This window comes from Haliotis rubra, unplaced genomic scaffold (genome assembly GCF_003918875.1).
Source record: "Haliotis rubra isolate DU_JTF1 unplaced genomic scaffold, ASM391887v1 Scf115, whole genome shotgun sequence".
NCBI lineage: Eukaryota > Metazoa > Mollusca > Gastropoda > Lepetellida > Haliotidae > Haliotis > Haliotis rubra.
Genome location: NW_025765059.1, coordinates 1,205,168 through 1,226,653, shown reverse-complemented (window position 1 = coordinate 1,226,653; position 21,486 = coordinate 1,205,168). Strand labels below are relative to the sequence as shown.

The following is a 21,486-nucleotide window of genomic DNA, read 5'->3' as shown; positions in this document are numbered from 1 at the left end:
AGATCATTTGGAATGGTGTTACATGTGTATCTAAGCTGAGACGTTGTCACCTGACGACTTTGTGGCAACACTGTTATCTGATACCTCTTACTGGTTGCACACTAGACCAAAAGGCAGATTTTATACCTTACAAACAAACTCATACACAACAGCAAATGTATGCAATGACCGGAGTTTTGACCATTGCCGACATCAGCTAACTGGGCGTTTGCTCTCATGAGACCAAACTTTCACATCACCAGACATGGGGTAATTGTAATTTGTAATTGTAATTGAATGTAATTAGTTACAAAAACCTATGTAATTGCATGTAATTTGTAATTGAATGTTTAAAATGTAATTTGTAATTGTAATTTAATTAATTAATATCTCAATGTAATTGAATTTTTCAATTACTTTTTCAGTTACCTCAAATTACATCTCACTTTTTTATTTTGGTGGTCATCAGGCAAGCCTTGCAATTATATTCTGTACAATAAGGAGGACAAAGCATTGTTTTTCAATAAGATGCTTGTTGTCGGTATATACTCTAGCAGGTGTTAAGTTTTGAAAGAGATTTGAATGTCTAAGCCTTTGTAACTATCACCATCTGCACATTTGTGAAACAAAGGGAATCAGTAACGCATGACTGAATGTAGGTTGGTATTTGAGGAAATGGGGATTAACAGTACTATTAGTCAAGTTCCTATCAAAATGGCCTCTTTGTTTATTTCTCATAGGATATGATATTCAAAATCTTACTGAACTGTAGTCCTATTTTTATAATCATGAAAGGTAATAAGCCATAAATCCAAGTTGACAAATCCTTTAGTATGTTAATGTGGATTATGTCAGATAGAGAGACCGGCTGATTATATATTGTAATGTAGGCCTGTAATGATGTCATGATACAGTACACCTAAGGTAACAGTGGTGGACAAAGTGTTTTTTGCAACAAGAGATGATAGAGGCGTGTATTTGATAATAAGCCCAAAGAAATATGCAAAATACAAATTTGATCAAATAGTGTACATTGTAGATATAATCTATTTTTCCATTTCACTTTTTGATGACAAAAATATGAATTGGATTTAGTGACCACTGTTTACCAACATCGATATCTTGTTGATTAAAGGAATACAGAAATATATATATTTTTTTTTTGTTTGTTTGTTTTTTAAAAAAGTAATTTGTAATGTAATTAATTACATTGGTAATGTAATTGTAATTTAATTAATTACATTTTAATTTAAGGTGTAATTGTATTTGTAATTGTAATTGAGGAAAATCAAAGTAATTGTAATTTAATTAATTACATTTCAAAGTAATTGAACCCATGTCTGCACATCACCATCGTTTGTTGTCATATGCACCAGTACCAATGTCGTTTGTGATATGGCCGGAGTTTAAGAAATTGTATAAATTTTCAAACATTCACATATCCCCTGGTTTGCAGGTTCTGGTTGGAAGATTGCCAGCAAGTTGTGATTGACCAAATGGTCATTGAATAGATGCGTGTTCCGGCTCGGTGATTTGGCTTACTGGGTGTCTTCGTACACCCGAAGACGTGGACTGTTTCTATCAATGTAAAAATTGAGCAAATTCCCAAATGAAATAGCTACTAGTATGTTTAAGTTTGTAACATGCAACACTCAACACATGTTATGTTCTTTAGTGTATTAAATGTACGGATAACACACACACACGCGCGCGCGCGTGCACACACATACGCACACACATTGCCTATTTAAGAAATACAGTTCGCTCTACCACCATGTATAGTGTAATAAAACACACTTTTGCCCTGAACTTGCGTCCGAGTGCTTTAACGTTAAAATAGTTCAGGGCGAAAGTGTGTTTTATTACACTATACATGGTGGTAGGGCGAAGTGTATTTCTTTTCTAAGATGCCAAATTTAATACTTTCTAAAGATAATTACGATTAATTTAAGGCAGAAAACAAACGACGGTGTCGGTGACCTAAATTAAGAATCCTCGCACAGGGCTAACTGGCGCGCTGTTCTATTGATGTGTCTGCCCCCCTACGTTAAGACGAACGTTACCAGAGAAAAACAAATGATAACATTTTGATGACGGTTTACGTTCGGATTAAATATCTTCTCTGAATTATTTTAATTACATCTGTCATTAACGTAAACCATATGGGGCAATATGAACGTTGCATTTCTACTACAAGCGTAAGTTTAGATCAGTACATCCAGAGGAAGTTGAGTAGTCAAGCGACATTCCACAATTGCATTGTGGGAATGTAAACATTACGAACGTTACCGTGTCGCTGAAAACTTGTGAGTCGAAATGACACATTTTAACCGTCGTAAAACATAAACGTAATGTTTCCACCAGTGATGTTAGCTGCGTGAAGCAACAGCAAACCAAGAAACTGGATGCAACGGTGTAGTTTACTGTAGGAGGCCGTACGAGGCGATGACAACTGACATGCATCGTGACGTCGCTTACATTGTGACGTAATGTAAAATGGTTCGATTACGAGGGGGCACACTAGAATGGCGCAGTGACGGGAAACGTCATTCAATTGTTACGTCATCAAAAAACTATACCTTTATTGTCTGATAATGTATTTTTTTTCGATTGTTCTAACCGCTAGGCATCTTAGAATCCCATTTCATTATATTTGTTGATATGATTTATATATGTTATAAGTAAGGAGAATTTATAATCCAGGTAAAAGATACACGTTGTTTTTATTGAGTTAAAAAAGCTTTTGATTTTATAATTAGAGATAAACTTTGGAAATTGCTCAGTGGTAAACTGTAGAATGTTACAAGCTTGTGTCAGAGTGCAATCCGAGTCAAAGGAACATTTTAATTGTCCATTTGGTTTACGGCAGGGATGTATGTTGAGTCCAATGTTGTTCTCATTATTATTAAATGAATTTCCTGTAGAAATCACAAATCATGGTAAACTTGGAGTCCATTTGTTTCCAGATGTACTTGAAATGCTAATGTTGTTATTTGCGGACGGCGTAAATTCTCGTTCCAGATACTGTTAATGGTCTTCAGTGCCAGTCAGCCACTTTAGAACCGTGTGCAGATAAGTGGGGATGAACAGAAAATCTAGCAAAATCTAAAGTTCTAGTTTTTAGAAGAGGTTGGGAATTAGCTGGTATATAATGGGAGTAAAATTGAAACGGTAAACAGCTACAGATATCTAGGTTTTGTGTTCACTTGTAATTTTAGTCTTAAACAAGGAGTCTTAGAACTTTCAGTTCGTAGTAAGATCGCTTTAGTGGAATTAGCTATTAACTTCAGAAAATTGGGACCAATGCCTATGGAAGTATTTTGAAAATATATGTAACATCCAAATACAGACGAAGTTGGCCAAAGTACATCTTGAAAATACGGAGCGTCCCTAAAGTGTTTTCCACAGTAATTCACTCAAGGTGAAATATCTCGTGATTAAATGTAATAGTCCCTACACAGATTCAATATTGTTTCATGCAGAAAACATTAACGCTAGATGAAGATTACTTCAAACCCACCAAATGTACCTTATCGACCATATGATGTGTTATTCGTTCTCCAAAACAACAAAAACACCCCACAGGGTATCATATACCAAGTTGTCGAGCTGAATTAATAGTACTTATATTTTTGTATGTACATGTAGCATCATGAGAACAAGTGTATGTCCTTATACACACACTAATCATATACACTGATTATTTAGCCACACTATACGAGTGTAACAACCCCCGGTGGCTTCACTAGATACACGATCACTTGAAGGAAACGTCCCTCAGCGTTACCGCATGGAGTAGCCAGACATACCAAGGCACCTGGAGCAGTGGGGTAGCCTAGTGGTTAAAGTGTTCGCTCGTCACGTAGAAGACCCGGGTTCGATTCCCCACATGGGTACAATGTGTGAAGCCCATTTCTGGTGTCCTCCGCCGTGATATTGCTGGAATATTGCTAAAAGCGGCGTAAAACCATACTCACTAACTCACTACCAAGGCACCTATGCTTAGGTTAGTACAACAAACATCAAATGCATCTGTAGTATATTTTTATTGTGATGTTTAATGTTTATTTGTCACATGGATCTGGAATTACATGTTCATTTCCTCGCTTGAACATATTCGGGAAACACTGTACTTTCACGTTGTGTTGTGCAACTGGGATCAACACTGGCGAAGATAATACCTACTGGATCAAGTGTGTCGATCTGGTACTATCATATGCAGAAGGTAGATTGTCACACATCAACAATGTTCAACAATAATCACTTAGTCCACCCAGTCTTGTTGTCATATACTATTTAACCTGCTTTCAAAGACAATCTTCTGTCACAGTAATCTGGAAATCTACGGTAACATATAACCCTTTGTTAACAGTTGCTGAGGCTTGAATGCTGGAACCCTGATCAACCTGCCTTTGAAGTATAGTGACACGTTTCGAACTCTTCTTACAAAGAGCATGCTGTACATGTTCATTATACCTTAAATGTGTGAATTATAGACATCGAACACTTGAGCTGCTAGGATATTACCCAAGACAAGGGGAAAGTTGAAGTCATTATTCTTGTACCGGAGTGTCTGGCGGGTTACTGTCTCTCCGGGTCTTTATGTCTAAATATGTAACATGTTCACTTTGTCTGGGTTTTGTCATTCCTACTTCAGACATCCGTTAATCAATATTAGTTAAAACGTTGCCAAATTCCCATGTTGTGATTTTCTCAATTTCTCAATGCCATCTGCTTTCTGTTTTCAGTTATCCGGGAACAAAGAGGTGCAACTATATCTATGGCCACCGCGTGTACTGGAAATACCCCAGAGGATCAAGGAATAAGGTTTCCCCATAAGTTCGTCATGTAAGATAATGGCGTGCAAAGCTGAAAATTAATTGTTTGACATAACTGACCAATGTATTTTGAGAATTTACATAGTATTAATTCCACTTGCCTCAAATAATTCTGTGATTGTAAAGTTATATCAGTGGGAACATTGTTAGGTAATAAGGCCACTTATATCGCGCTGAACGCCATGACGCCGGACATGCTCAAAGTGTACATTACTATCCCCGATAACCCAAGCTGCCTGTGAGGCGCAAGGAAGTTATCAGTCATATGACTTGATTTTGTAACCTGGTCCCTTATTCTCGAAACGCTCGTAGTCCTAAGAATTCTTAACTTTGATCGTAGCGAATGTGTTAAGAATGGGCTTAAGAAGTTCGTAGGGCTACGAACGTTTCGAGAATAGCTAGCCTTGAGTCTATGCTCAAGACCACACACCACCACAGGTAGGACAGCGCTTTCTCTGTTTGAGCGTAGACAACACAACACTTTGCCTTAACCCGAAGGCCATTTAACAGGTTCTCCTTCTCTATTGGCCTAATGTTTTGGCATATGATTCAGAAACCTGCACACTGACTAATTCAGATCCAAGCTGGCAGCTGGTTCATCAGACATCTGAATGTCTTTATTTAAGGCTTACATAGTACCCCAATAAAGACATGCCAAGTTTGAAAGTCAGATAAATCGGTCATTAAAGGAAAACCAAGTTCTATGTATAGTCAACTTCTTTATTGCAATGAGTGCGACGTTTCGGTGTAAGTACAAACTCCGTTATCAAGCAAGTGATGTTCTTCTAAAAACTTCTAAAAACGCCTCTCAAAGAAGAAATCGGCCATTACATTTGAATGCCAGAGGTTACATAAAAACTGACCTTGGACTATTTCGATTACTCGAGAAAAGTACTATCACTACTGTCGAATATTCTTTAGAAGATGCTACTTCTGAGTAGATTATATTCAAATGTAGGTACTTTGTAGATGAAAATCTCTTCTACGCAGATATGAGTAGTATTCTATACGTAGATGAAGGTTATGGCCCTAATACGCTTCCATAGATGTAAGTATGACGTCACTGGACGCTTGATATTGTTTTAAACAGAACTAACAGGTTTCCACAGAAACTGATTCTTTTCTGACATTACAAATTCAATAAACATCAACAGTTTCTTTGTTTACAAATTTTTACATTCAGAAACATTAGGTCATTTTCTGATTTTAGTGGAGTCGATGCTGTGGGCTTATGTTGTTTTAAGGCAAATCTATGGGCAAATGTTGCTTGCTTGAGTCTTTTGATATCTTCAATAACAAAGAATGCGGTTGATGCGCCTTGCGGGTCCAAATGCTTCCCGAACAAGGGGTAACATAGCTTCCAACTCAAAGCAAACACTACATAGAATTAAACTGGTCGCTTTATTGACTGAAAAAATCAATGCAAGAAAGAAATATTTGCAATGATTTATATCCTGTTTATGTGTGTGCAGGTCCCGTATCTTCGCCATAACGGAATATACACTCGGAGTCATAACGATGCATGTATGTACACACACGCACAGAAAACACTTTATAGGCACCATGATAAGGACAGCGTTTCCAAATAATTGACCTGTCTGTTCAGTGCATCGTGACAAAAACAAATAGAGTAATAAAACAAAAGAAATACATCACATGACATTTCAATTGTCAATATATGTAACTAAAATGAAAATACTGTCCGCATCACTGAGAAAGAAGGAAGGTGTAAACCCCAGTACGTATTTTGTGTTATATACGTTGTGTATTAGTTGCCCTGGGCTGAAGACTGTATGTCCACATCTCTATTGTCCGCCTGTTGGTCCTCCACGGCTGGAGATGAAGAGCCATCGTTATGAATACTAGGTGACCGCGTCATTGTATATCGGTCCACGAGGTCCTTGCCCTGAAAGAGGGAATTAGTTCCGACAGGGTGACACCGTTCAGTATTGATATGTAATAATGTTAAATCTACGTAACATCTGTTTGAATCCACATACATGTCAATTTATTTATGAACTATATATCCACCTTCTGATATACTTTCCCGACTGGAGCGCAGATTCGGGACACGTTGTCTCCCTGATGCCTCTCCAATAGTTCCTTGGCTTCATGGACAACTTCCGGCCTGACCTGACTTGGTTGGAATCGTTCCAGCCGTGGCAGTAACCCATCTGGGCCACTTCTCTTTAGCAATGCCAACACGTAGCTACTGTCCTGGAACAAACGTATGTAACATTTCAGACAGAAGAATAAGTGTTATAATATTGACCTGATTCTGGAGGAGACGTTATCCATGTACGAACTGACTACAATGTGCCAAATGTGCAATTTGTGACCGTGTTGAAGATGTGTCATCAGTCCTCGATGTCTCGGTTGTGGCCTCTGCTGTTAGGCCTGCCTAGAGTGGGTTATGTACTTATTAATGTCATGGTTATTCGGTTATGCACTGAGCAAATTTGGTTATCAACTGACCAGGTTTCTATGACGTAGTGACCAAGATTCAATGGTGTACTGATTAAGGGTCTATTTCTAAGATTCCGTTATATACTAACCGAGATGAACTGACCGCCCTCAGCAATTTTCCAGCTATGTGGCGGTCTGCGGACAATCGAGTCTGGAACAGACATTCCACTGATTGACATCATGAGCACTGATCTGCCCAAATGGGAAAAGATGACATTCATCAAACAAGTCAGCCAATCTGACCAGCCGATCCCGTTAGTCTCCACTCACAACGTGGATGTGATGTTGACGATCAGCTCTAACCGGATCTTCACGGATCCCGTAATTAGATGGTTGGCGTAACACAGGTTACCAGCTTACACAACAACTACCAATATTTTTATATATAAACTCTTGCATCTAAAACAGATTTTGAATCAAAGGCAAAATTGAAAGTCACCACTGCAACAATTGCGTGAAACAATTACAACGGCAATGTGCTACAAAGTGGATGTCATTGTCATTGATGGACATTTGCACCCAAATGACGTAGTGGACATAATGGAACACGCCATTGTAGCAATAGTAGCTTCTTAACTGTTTATGGTGAGGAATCAGTGTAGGAAAATAGAGAATAGACAATCTCACTTCTTTTGTGTTTACCTGTAAGCTGAATCTGTTTTCTCCCAGTAACAAGAAGAGAGCAGTGAAAATCTCTTGAAGTGGAAGGGTCAGTGTTCGTAAAGCTCTTAGCTCGGCAACGTTTCTGTGGGTGACCGCTGACAGATGCCGCGGCACAGAGTTGCGATGGAGAATGTTGTTCAGGGCTGATTCAGCTCTCTCAACGTCAGCTTCCAACTTCACGCCGACATCTGATGATCGGGCTCGCCTTATCGCTTTCTCTAATTCGTCACTTCTCTCCCTCATCAAGGCGAACCTCAGGGCTGCATACATAGCGTGTATAGATTTTACATCAGATATATAAAGTCTGTGCCTAAATGTACAAGCAAATCTCTACGTTACAAGTTCTTTCCTGGTGTAAGAACAAAAGTGATGAAATTAGAACAAAGAGATGCTCACTGCAGCTCACAACTTCCACGAACAAACAGAAATATTTATTTTCAGGAACATTTTTACGCCGTTACAGACAGTAGAATGAGGGGAGAATTGTTTCCTACCTACAGAAGCATGTGCAAACCTTTCAAGTGTAATTTGAGAGTTTAAACAAGGGGTTCAGGTTGTTAGGGGTTTTGATTTTACGAACCGTGAGCCCCCGTACTCCGGCTGTGGGAAGGTTTTCAGGCTATCAACCACCGATGACCAATACTTAATAATGTCGCCGCGATATAGTTGGAATATTTCTAAATACGGCATAAACAACATACAAACAGTACTAATCCTACACGCTGAATCCCTAATTGTCGATATACAGGTCACAGTGAACCTTTAAATACTGTATATGTATTAGCCATATTAAGTACCTTGTTCCTATAAGCACCCCCGGCCATCCTCCAGCAGTTATATACCGATGGAAAAAAATAAGGGATCACATGAAAGCACAAGTGTTCCCTTATTTTTTCCAGGTTTCTTCACAAGCTATGCGATACAAAGCTTGTGGAAAAACCTTTGAAACAAATAAAGGAACACTTGTCCTTTTCATGTGATCCTTATTTTCCCCCCTCAGTATATATAACCGCGCACTGTAAAGGCCGAATATTCACATGACAGTCTGTATATTCATGAAAGCAGCAGATCAAGAGGGGTATGTACTTTCCTGAAGATTCATAGGGTTTGAACCCTAGGATTTTCACTACGTCTCGATATATTTTAACATATTAAAGGTTTAATAAGCACCCCGCTTTGTAATTTTAAGGGCACAGAGCGCTTATCACGGCGAATAACGAACAAGAGACAAAATACATACTTTCTTTGATCTCAATACTCTCCAGAGTCTGCCTTGCTTTGGTTAGATGTCCCTTGTCCTCCAGCTTCATCTTGTTGAATCTGGCGATGTAAGCAATGATGTCGTCTTTTCGTCTCTCCCTCGTCGCCTCCTTCAGCTGCTGTCGCGTCATTCTCTCTGTGGCATTCTTAAAACAAACAACATCCCACCTCACGTCATTCTAAATTATTTTGAAAAGGTTCAAATAAAGTCTTTAAAACGCTTTCATTCCCATGGTGAAAGAGTAAACTATTAAGGACATACACCGAAACATCGTGTTTGTTGACATCTGAAAATTTTCCCCCTTTTAAGGATCAAATAGTATGAAACAATGACTGATATGCTTAATATGCATTGGCAGCAAATAAAGCAACATAACCCTTTCCATTACCATAAGGAGTTTCTGCTAAGAACAGTCCATATATTAGTCCGAATATTATCATAAGCATTACTAACACTTTCCAATTCCTACGACACCAGGCGTTCGCAGACCATACCTCTCTGAATCCCACTGGCCTTCTGTTGGGCTGGCCTGCGTCGATAATGTAGTTAAGAACATTCTTTTGACCCGCATGTTCCTTTTCATTGTCAATCACAAGGGCGTACTCCCCATCATCAGGCCTCAGTCGGATGTTGACGGTGCCATTGTAGAACGATGTTGAGATGAACTGCTTCATCTTATTGTCAGGGAGACGGGCATGCTTGAGACGAGGTTTGATTTTCTGTTTCCCCTTTACGTTGAATGACACTTCGATGTTCTTCCCATCTTTGGATTCAATTATCCCTTCATTGTGGGATATGTTGTATAGTCCTTCTGATCGTGCAGTGATGCCCGGCCCCCATCCAATTGCTGGGGTTTCTGGTAAAGGTTCACAACCTGCCTTGCGTTGTTCACATTCAAGCTTGAAGTCACAGATCCACGAGAACACCTTACCCTTTTTCATGAACAATGAAAGTTTGTATGTACCTTCTATTGGAAAACGCACTCTGAACTTGACTTCTCCATCGAGGTTTCTGTTGATCATCGCAACATACCTGTCAGAGCCCTGAGCATCTGGAAACTCCTTGCCGGAGTCTTTCTTATAAAACAATTTGTAGTTGAACTGGCACTTCCTCTTCTGTGCTCTGATGATAACGTCGCACTCCCCCATGTGGGATTTGATGGTTCCTTCCTGTCCAGGTCTGAAGGACAAACCACTTTCTGTAAATGCTGGTCTCACGAAAGGCAGTGCCATGAAGCGTTTAAAAGAAATCGGAGACCGCAGAAGCTGCCAGGTGTCTTGCTCTGGGCGACAGAAGTAGATGAACACGTCTGGATCCACGAGGAAGTAGCTGTCGCTGAAGTTAGCTTCGTGCTTCCTCTCGCCATCACTGGTTTGAACATCTTCTGTTACTCTCTTCCCATCTTCTTCGACCTTTAACCAGCCGGACATGGTACGTCCAACAACAGAGATGAAGGCCCAGTTGCAGTGGACAAACCTCCATCCTTCTGCAACATACACAGCGTTCCATGTACTGTATCCTGCCTCTTTGTCTCCTATCTCGTACTTCCCGGCCTTCGCCCGTCCGTTCAGAACAACACAAGGGATTTCAGCCTCTCTGAAACGTACAGAATATTTTCATTCACAGAAGATACAGGACCTTTTATCCCATAAACTCATGACTACTGCGAACGTTTCACGACTGATTACCTGCATAGGATGGTAAATAGTTTAGCATATAATGACGTGTCCTCCTGAATTCCTTTAAGGAAAGCTCTAGGGGTGTATGGGTCTGTTGCGTCCGGGTACTTCGTATCGAGAACCTTCTGGTTTCCAATCCAAGAGAAGATGGCCCAGACCTTCTGAACATCTGTAGTCAGACCGTCTGTCAGGTGACCCACTATGGTGGGGAAGTCACTCAGCTTCTCGTCTGGTATCTGTGCAGAAGACAAACACATACCCATGATGCAGTCGAAATGTTACATTGGACTCTATTTTTAGAAGATATTTGGGGCGGTAGGGTAGCCTTGTGGTTAAATCGTTGGCTCGTCATGCCCAAGACCCGGGTTCGATTTCCTACATGGGTACAATGTGTGAAGCCCATTTCTGGTGTCCCCCGGTGCTATTGCTGGAATATTGCTAAAAGCGGCGTAAAACCATACCCACTCACTCACTTACTCACTTCGAAGATATTTCTAATGACCACGGTTTACTCTTTACGTCAACATCGATAACTCTTATTAGTGCAGTGGCTTAGGGTGAAAATAGATACTTGGCGGACTAAAGTATGAAACTTTGCATAGTACTGGGGAATTTTATGATGAAACATATCTTTGGGGGTGCCCGTTTTTGGGGGCAAATTTTTCGAAAATTCAAGATGGCGTCCAAGATGGCCGCCAAAAATCAAGGATTTCCAATTCTAGCACTATTGTAACTTTGCCCCGCTGGATTATAGCAGAAAACCTTGCACAATGCTTGGGAACATCATGATAAAACATATTTTTTGGGTGTGCCCGGTTTTATGGGCCCATTTTCCGAAAAATTCAAGATGGCGTCCAAGATGGCCAACAGAAATCAAGGATTTCCAATTCTAACACTATTGTGACTTTTCCCCGCTGGATTAACGCAGAAAACCTTGCACAGTGCTAGGGAACATCATGATACAGCATATTTTGGGGGTGTGCCTGAATGTTTGGGCCTATTTTCCCAAAAATCCAAGACGGACGCCCAAAATCAAAGAGTGCTGAAGTCCACCCAGAATGGTCGCCGACTATAAAAAAATCTTCATTTGTTGCAATATGTGAGATATATTCACCGTTCAAAGGGCTATTTCTAATACTTTCAAGAAATATAACAAACAAGATTTATGTTTAGTAGCAAAAGATTTAATTTATTATCCAATTAATGAATAAGTTACTGTCTTGATCAGTCAAGTGACATCATTTTGTTGATGTAACGATCAACCTCAAGATGACCTAAGCCACTGCACTAAATTATTTTATTACATAAGTTAATAACGAAATAGTGTCGATGAAAAATATAAATGGCTAAATGGCTATTAGATTGCATTGTTTATGGCTGGTTTGTTGTTTAACGTCGAAGGCAGCAATTTTCCAGCTATATGGTCGCGGTCTGTAAATAATTGAGTCTGGACCAGACAATCCAGTGATCAACACCATGAGCATCGATCTACGAGATTGGGATACGATGACATGTGTCAAACCAGTCAGCGAGCCTGACCACCCGAACTCGTTAGTCGCCTCTTACGACAAGCATGGGTTACTGAAGATCAATTCTAACCCGGATCTTCACGGGTATAGGGTATATTACCTATTCAGTACTGAATAACATTAAAAATAATGATTAAGGTATATTCGATTATGAAGTGATGTACAGACACTTTTATGTCAAGGTTCTTTGATGGTTGATATTTAGTTTCATATTCATGTTACAGGTTCATATACAAACCTGAGTTGCATGAATATCGGTGAAATCCTCGGGGTCGAAGATATCCAGCTTCCTTTGTACAGGCGGTGCTGGCCGAGGGTAGTCCTTCACTAGATATGGCACGTCTTTGGTCTTGGAAAAAGGATATCATGAGATCATATATCGAGTATAGAGTTTTAAATGTTTCAACAGCGTGAATGTCGTGCAGTTGCTTCATTGGTGTAGTGGATCAGGATGCCGTTACAGTGACATGCCAAAAGATGTTGAAAATGGTACTCTTGTTCCACTGCCTGGCACACATAACCACACGCACTAACACACACGCACGCACACACAGAAAGCGTGTGTATCGTTATACACTAGAAAGGCAACGTTGGATCTCATGGCATGCCACGCATTCAACTCATCTTTTAGGCGCCCTTTACCAGACACTTACAATGTACGCTATGTAACCTCAACAAGACATTTATACAAGATTTAAATGGGAACATTTTTTAAAAGGCATTTAGAAGTTTGACGAACATGAATACATGACACGTTTTCATGGATAACAACTTCTTTTATTCTTTACACGACGTTTCAGAGCTAATTCTTGCTCCTTCATCAGGTGAATGAATGGGGAAGACAGCTTAAATGAGTAAGATGAGTTATAGGTATTTGAATAGATTTGAAGAACAGACTGTTATGGACATTGTACATAGTGACGTACCGGTTGTGTGGTACCTGCATCCCTCCCGTCCTCCATTGCTCTTCCCCTCCTCCTGCGAAGATATTCCAAACTGACATGATTCCGACATTTTAGACAAGGCGTGGACATCGTCAAGCGATGCCCGGGGTGAAACCGACAACATCTTTCACCGATGATACTGAACTGATACATTGCAATTGATCAGGTGTTCTGTCTGTCTATTCCAGTCAATATACGTATTGCAGGGACCATGTACTGTGCTCTGTGGGACCCCATCTTTTGACTAACACCTAATATTAACTGTTTTAGCTGATCAAGTAATCTCTGTGAAAGTAATCAATCACGGTCTGAAATGGCGCATAGTCCAACTTACCGAACTTCCAACAGCAACAATAGCCGTCCTTGTTTTCAATGAATTTGTCGACATAAATTTTCACTTCACGCTAACTCCCTCGGTTGACAAGTTCTCATGGTCATTAAGATGGTAGGTGAGATAATTCGTTGCCTTTGTCGCCTGTGTAAACCTTAATTCCTATGACTATATTTAATTAGAGTAGTACTGATTAGTCAATACTGTTTCTGTGTATTTCTGGGGGCGGTGGGGTAGCCTAGTGGTTAAAGCGTTCGCTCGTCACGCCGAAGGCCCGGATTCGATTCCCCACATGGGTACAGCTTGTGAAGCCCATTTCTGGTGTCCCCCGCCGTGATATTGCTGGAATATTGCTAAAAACGGCGTAAAAACATACTCAGCCAGCCAGTCAGATGTGTATTTCTGAGACGGAACATCATTGGCGGATGGGCTTTGTTTATTGCTGTTAATCCTGTAAAGTACAGGATTCTGAATAAGTGGGCACAGTTTCACATTATATTGCTGGAATATTGCTAAAAACGGCGTAAAAACATACTCAGCCAGCCAGTCAGATGTGTATTTCTGAGACGGAACATCATTGGCGGATGGGCTTTGTTTATTGCTGTTAATCCTGTAAGTACAGGATTCTGAATAAGTGGGCACAGTTTCACATTAATGTTTCATATATCAATCATATATGTGTCTCCCTTACACTGTCTGTAACTGCCCACTCTTACTTTGCATTAAGGCATTTCTGTTACAACCGATACGTTGACCCTGAAACGTGTTACCCGCAGTTCGAATAACACAGTAATTGATGCCGATGTGGACTGTACAAGAAGAACTACCCATGTAGTTCAAAGTGGTGAAATTGCAGTGACTGTTTTCGCGTTCAACAAAGTGCAAAGTCACATCGAAATCCGGTGGACATTAAATATATGTCGAGTTTTCCGTGTTCGAGACAAAAGGATGGACCCAACACGAGGGGATATTTTAGACCATGGTTCCGAAAATAAAAACGGTATATTGAGCTATACTGTATTCGAATCAACAATGTTTCACTGAAAATGTTATGGGTGGATGGTGTTTCCAATATATTATGTGTCCATTCCTGGTGTCCCCGCCGTGATATTGCTGGAATATTTCTAACAGCGGCGTAAAACTAAACTCACTCCACTCAATATATTATGTAGACACGGGTCGCAAGAAGTCGCTTTACAGAGTTGCGCCCCTTGGGCGTTCCAGCGTAGCCATGTTTCTTGGTTTGTAAGTTCCACCCATGTGCAGATGGTAACCGCCAAGGCTTGTATCACTTCCGGCTTTCCTCACACATCGGTAGCTGAAACTCTACTCAGCGCAGTGCTGAGTCACTCATCTCACTCACAACATGATATAATGTTTGTGTTGATTGTGCATATCACAGATGTTACAAGTTCATATACTGAACAGCAAAAGAAACGCAAGTTTCGAAAAAATGAAATTTCATGAAGTTAAGCGTTCATGTTTATGGAACGTTCATGGTAAAGTGACGTAATGATCCCAGATGAGATGATGTCATGCAATTTGACATCCATACGAACCATTCGCACAAACACACCAACAGTGCAGCAAAACCATAATTTTAGCACGTGCGTCGACGGTTCTGGATGAAAAGCATGCATTTCAGGTATTCTTTATAAAGGTTTGTGTTATAAAACAGTTCAGTATTGACGCTAGGAGGGGTACACGCCACACAAACGATGCCTAGACTAACGACTGAGCAGAGGGGAATGGCTATTGGAAAGTTGCACGGAGGTAGCTCTGCAACCGCTGTAGCTAAGCAATTGGGCTGTCATCTTACCACATTACACGACTTGCTCAACGTCATCAGCAAACCGGGGTTGCTGCTGCTCGTCCCCGTACCGGACGGCAACGAGTGACAACTCATACGCAAGATCGGTTCATCCGGGTCACTCATCTAAAGAACCGAACTCAAGCAGAAACAGTAACAGCAGCCTTAGTTCTTGGGTCAAGTGGAGCAGTGTCCAGCGATACGATTAGGCGTTCTTCGGGCTGCTGGAATCCACTGCCGACGGCCATATGTGGGGCCAGTTTTGACACGTCAACAACGCCAGCAGCCCTCACACAGCAAGGGTGTTGATGGATCATCTGACTCAGAACAACGTTAACATTATTCCATGGCCGTCTCTTTCCCGGATATGGCTCCATTTGAACATTCTGGGACGAAATTGGACGAAGGATTGGGGCAGGTAGACAGCCACTCTCACTTGCTCAAATGGAATACAGATTGGTGTTTGAGCGGAACCAGTTGCCTCAGGCAGTCTTTCAGACTCTAGTGAACTCAATGAGGCCACGTAGCACGGCCTGTGTGCAAGCTCAAGGTGGCTATCCGCACTACTAAAGAGACTGTCACTTTTCGCGTTCAGGGGTATCTCCATTTGACGGACTGTGATCAATTTGAACTTATTGCAATTCAATGTCAACAGCAACTTTCAACTGTTAAATTGACAGTGTTTTCTATAGAATAAATGATTAGACATGATTTTTGTTGTCTTCTATTAAGAAACTTGACAAAAAGCCAGACTCGCGTTACTTTTGCTGTTCAGTATATTAAATCAAATGTACATGTATTTGAACACATATGCAGTGTGAAAAGTATGGATACTCAATTGTCACGTACTTCTCAAGAGCTTTACTCATACACTTTACTCAAAATGCGAATACAAATAACACGAACGCATGCGTATCGCATGCCAAAGAAAGTGTCTCAAAAGTTCACTGTTTTAATATCATGAGCTGATTAATCTCAATATCCCTATCCCCAAAAAGCATGGTTCTTTAAGTTTGTACTTTAATGATATCGTAAATTCGACAGAAATAGAGAATCTATCATAAAAAAATCACTCTTCATTAGTTTTCAATGGAAAATGTACATCTCTGAACACGGTGCTGCCATTAGACTTTCAGTGCAGCGATGTCATTATGAAAGCATTGTGACGTCATCATGGTTTTGACGTCATAGCATTGTGAGTCATGTAAATGATTATGTCAGGGCGATGTACAAAATCTACTGTCAAAACGATATCTCGTTTGATCTCACACAAGCAATATCTCCTGTGGAACACAGTTTTGGATGATAAAGCCTTATCATTTGAATCTTGTGTACTCTTCGTGTTACCGTACTCCAACTTACGGTACATCCCAGTATAGATACATCGTTGAGATCTACATTATTGCTGACTGCTTGTGTAGCAGGTTGTGGAGGAGTTGCCTACAGATGACTTCCGTACTTGGTCAGCTTGCCGCCGGGATCAACCTTAGTGGTCATGTTGGACAAGGTGTCCGACCTGGGATCAGAAGGTTCGTGGTTCGAATCCCATCACAAGACGTATTGCTCCCTCCGTTTAGTGTCCATGCTTACCAGGATCTACGATCTTGCTATCACAGTTACAGGGTGAACGGTTAGTGATGTGGTTTACTTGAATGAGAGGTAGAACAGGACTCAGTTCTGTCTGAAATAGTGTAATGGATTAGTGACCGCATGGGTCACTGGTTTACCTGGTCCTGTTATAGGTAACTAATAAATGACTTAACACTGATCACCGTTATCAGAAGAGGAATGCTCCTTCGATAATGATATATATCCTACTTCAGTGTTACTGGGACAATGTACATCTGGGTTTATAAGGATTAGTGGCTAAAGTCTAAGTATTGATGGTTGTCAGGTGTAGTGTCTGCAGTGTTTGGTATGCACGTACTCCTTCGGACATGTTTTGTGTTGAATACATGTTTAATTTCTGTTTCAGCTGTGATAAACGTTTATGGAGCTTCTCTGTGCAAACAGTCCCGGCAGAATATAACAGGCATAAGTTTCAAAGCGTTCTATCAAAGCGACTCAACTATCACATAAAAATTTGATAGCTCGGTTGTAAATATTGAATAAGTTGACGGTATTTGATAAAATGGTGACGATTTAACCATTAAGCTATCCCACCTTCCCCCTTATACAAGTTGACCTCCTTCTAAAGGATTTGCATTTATGCGTTGATCTGAGTTGATTAACTTTCGTTCTTAATGGATGCACATGAAAGCAACCTTTCTAAATACGAAACGTCAAACACCACACAATCAGCATTCGCGGTCATCTTCTCGTACAGTGTACACCGAGCCCAAAACGTAAAACAAAACAATTTCTGAATTGGTGTTTGTGAAAAGGACAAGCACGTCCTCCCCACCGGCAGAATCAACCCTCACACACTCTGCACAAAAGGCAGGTGTCTGTTGTCTGTCTGAAGCTACTAAAGTGCTGCGTTACAGATAATAATATTCAGTAGTTCGTAATACGGGTTGTTTGTAAACAGTACATCAATATTTTGAGTCAGGTGAGTGAGCTCGATATTAAGACGTCCAATTATATAATATGTCCAATAATAGAACTTAGCATGGGTAATATAGTGTTTTTCCCCACAATGATAAATGCATTTCAATCTTGACAGACGTACACGTCTGTCTCACAGTCCACGAATGTCTGTCTGACATTCCCCAAAGTCCACCCAGCCCTTGGTGTAACGACATTGTCCGAACGGAAACAAGTCTGGATTTGCCACGGTTTCTGAATCTCCCATTGCACTAGGCCTCTTTTCTAGGTTACATTGACTTGTTTGTTTCTATCGAAATCCTATAGTCTTGCTCTTAGTCTACTGTCGACCAACGCGTTGCATATATTCAGGCACCGGCAAGCATGACGGGCCAGCTGTAGGAAGGGCGTAGCATGCTGCAGTTTGTGTATCATGTGACGTGAACTAACAGGGTAAACCCCTATCTTCAACAGTGAGGAAATAATGATTCATAACATCGCACTTGACAAACGATAAAGCATACGGTTGTATATTCAGTGTGGAGATGCAAAACTGTCGCCAGTTCCAGTGGTAGTTTTACCACAGTATTGCGACGGCTGCCATACACGAATGTCTCTGCTCTATACAATACCACTACTAAATGAAGATAAAGAATTTCCGACTGTTTCATATTACCAACGTTGATATGTCATGTCGAGATCGGGTGTTAAATTCTTTTGAGTAATGTATCTCAGCATCTTCTGAATCATTAACGTGACCTCCCCAAAACTAATCCTTTCACCTACCCAAATACTAGCCGTTTCACCTACCAAACACTGCCCAAACACTAACCCTTTCACTCACCCACACACACTAACCCTTTCACCGATCCAAAACACAAACCCTTTCACCTACCCAAACACTAACCCTTTCACCAACAGAACACAAACACTTTCATCCACTCAAACACAACCCTTTCACCTACGTGCACACGTAACCTGTTAACTACCCACTATCTCTCGACAGAAGAGATATATAATTTACATATACTTTCTAGAACATAACCCCCTATATAAGGGACAGGTGTAGATATCCAATAGACCTTATATACATGGGAATGTTTTCTTCTTAAAAAGACTGACTGACTGACTGAGTTTAGTTTTACGCCGCTTTTAGCAATATTCCAGCAATATCACGGCGGGGGACACCATAAATGGGCTTAACACATTGTGCTCATGTGGGGAATCGAACCCGGGTCTTCGGCGTGACGAGCCAACGCTTTAACCACTAGGCTACCCCACCGCCCTTCTTAAAGAGATGTGAACGACATGATTATTATAACATGTTCAGGTAAACGCATTCATATCACATATATGACATGTACATTATAACCAAAAGAAAATATTGTAAACTTACTGTGTGGAGAGACAGATGTGTTATGTCTGACGTCAAATGTATAGATAACAAACCCCAAGATACCCCCCACTATGATAGGGTCTTGGTACAAGGGTGGCTTTGGGTCAGGATAAATGCATGTCAGTTGGTATAATCCGCTCCAGTAACACTCGTAGGTATGCTACTCTGACCCCGTCGCATGGCAATACGACTAACGACACACGCATAGTTAGGGCCACCAAGACACGTCTTCACGTCTTGGGAAATAGGACAGTAAAACAATATATCACCTTGTCTTACATTTAGATGTCGGTATAATATGAACATTTTAATCTTTCTAAAAACGTCGTTGCAAAGAATATAAAAGTTAACCAAGATATTTTATGGATTTAAGCTTCTTTATTCCATAAAATATCTTGGTCATCTATAAGAACCTCCAAATGCCGCTAAAAGACATAATATAAAAGTTGTTACCCAGGGACGTAGTACACTTAGTAGAGACGGTTCCTGTTGTCTTAACATGGTGTACATTTCAATATTGCCACTTGCGTTCCCTTAAATGATTATCTCGGAATGATCATGTCTCCCTGACACACTGAGTTACTTCAGGAATGTATACGCTGTGCACAGAGTTTACTTAAACATACACAATAAACATACAATACACAAAGGACGACACATTTTAAACGATTGGACGAAACTTTAGCCCTAAGAGGAATACAGTTCCATGGTAGTATCCAGTTATCTTTAAGACTATCAAAGCATAATTTGTTTTATAACACAAACAGTTCTTTATATAACCAATCCTGTTTGTCCGTCTCTAATTACATAATGTCTTGCAGCTCATATTATGAATTTTTTATTAGTACTCATTCACCAAATCAAAACTGTAAATTAATATGCAACTTGGGTGATCCATTTTGTGAATGTAAAAGAACGCCAACACAATTACGCATACGTAAAATTTAATGAAATGCATTCACGATTACAAGGTACAGATCCACACTGGCTCATGGTTTCCTATACATTCTACATCAACATGTATATATTCATATAAGCAGAACTGGCGCGAGACAAGTGCATACATGCAGAGTAAGTAGCTCAGTATTGTTATGTAAACAAACAATATACATATATATTGACATTACTTTAACATCATCAACAGTAAAAACTACAACATCAGCTTAATCTTTGACTTCTTCTGTGGGTGCATCAACTGATTTTTGTGCTGCTATGAAGATTAACATTAATGCCTTTGGCATTAAAAGGGAGTGACCCAAAGCGCTTTACTACGGGTCCTATCTTGTCCCGACCTGTACAAAGAAAGAAAAACAATGCGGTTCCGACCTGTTCAGACAATAAGGAACAATACGGATCCGATCTATACAAACAATGAGGAACTATACGGACCCGATCTATACAAACAATAAGGAACAATGTAGACCCGATCTATACATTATCCAAGGAGTTCCTTCAGTACTTTGGCCACATGGCCTATTGTACAACAACACGACAGAATACAATTGTATCTATACATTAGACAAACACTGACAAACAATACGGAACCGATCTATACAGCCAATGAGGAACAATACGGTCCCGATATACAGAGGGATGAACAGTAGGGTACCGATCTATACAGCCGATGAGGAACAATACGGTCCCGATATACAGAGTGATGAACAGTAGGGTACCGATCTATACAGCCAATGAGGAACAAAACGGACCCGATCTATTCATACCATGAGGAAAAATACGGACCTGATCTATACAGACAATGAGGAATAATACGGTCCCGATCTATACAGACAATGAGGAACAATACGGTCCCGATCTATAAAGACAATGAAGACAGTACGGACCCGATCTATACAGACAATGAGCAACAATACGGACTCGATCTATACAAACAGTGAGGAACAATACGGTCCCGATCTATACGAACAATGAGGAACAATACGGATCCGAACTGTACAATGAAGAACAATACGGTCCTGATCTATACAGACAATGAGGAACAATACGGACCCGATCTATACTAACAGTGAGGAACAATGCGGACCCGATTTATACAGACAATGAGGA

The 21,486-nt window shown here is 40.4% G+C and overlaps 1 protein-coding gene across 1 annotated transcript; it reads right to left on the bottom strand.

Moving 5' to 3' along the window:
• Positions 1 to 5,523: 5,523 nt before the first annotated feature.
• LOC124254488 (hillarin-like) lies at positions 5,524 to 19,481 on the bottom strand. Its single transcript, XM_046688302.1, has 9 exons — positions 19,423 to 19,481; positions 13,342 to 13,393; positions 12,654 to 12,764; positions 10,896 to 11,122; positions 9,702 to 10,803; positions 9,187 to 9,352; positions 7,926 to 8,206; positions 6,849 to 7,034; positions 5,524 to 6,723 (listed from the first exon to the last, which is right to left on the bottom strand). Exons 2-9 carry the CDS (start codon positions 13,375 to 13,377, stop codon positions 6,586 to 6,588), a joined length of 2,247 nt encoding a protein of 748 aa, XP_046544258.1. The 5' UTR covers positions 13,378 to 13,393; positions 19,423 to 19,481; the 3' UTR covers positions 5,524 to 6,585.
• Between the last annotated feature and the right edge of the window lie 2,005 nt (positions 19,482 to 21,486).

Excerpts from the sequence above, each read along its gene's own strand:
- LOC124254488 (XM_046688302.1), bottom strand. The coding sequence starts at position 13,377 with ATGGAGGACGGGAGGGATGCAGGTACCACACAACCG. Across the intron at positions 10,804-10,895 it reads CTATTTACCATCCTATGCAG|AGAGGCTGAAATCCCTTGTG; the intron begins GTAATCAGTCGT and ends TGTACGTTTCAG. Across the intron at positions 9,353-9,701 it reads GGCCAGTGGGATTCAGAGAG|AATGCCACAGAGAGAATGAC; the intron begins GTATGGTCTGCG and ends GTTTGTTTTAAG.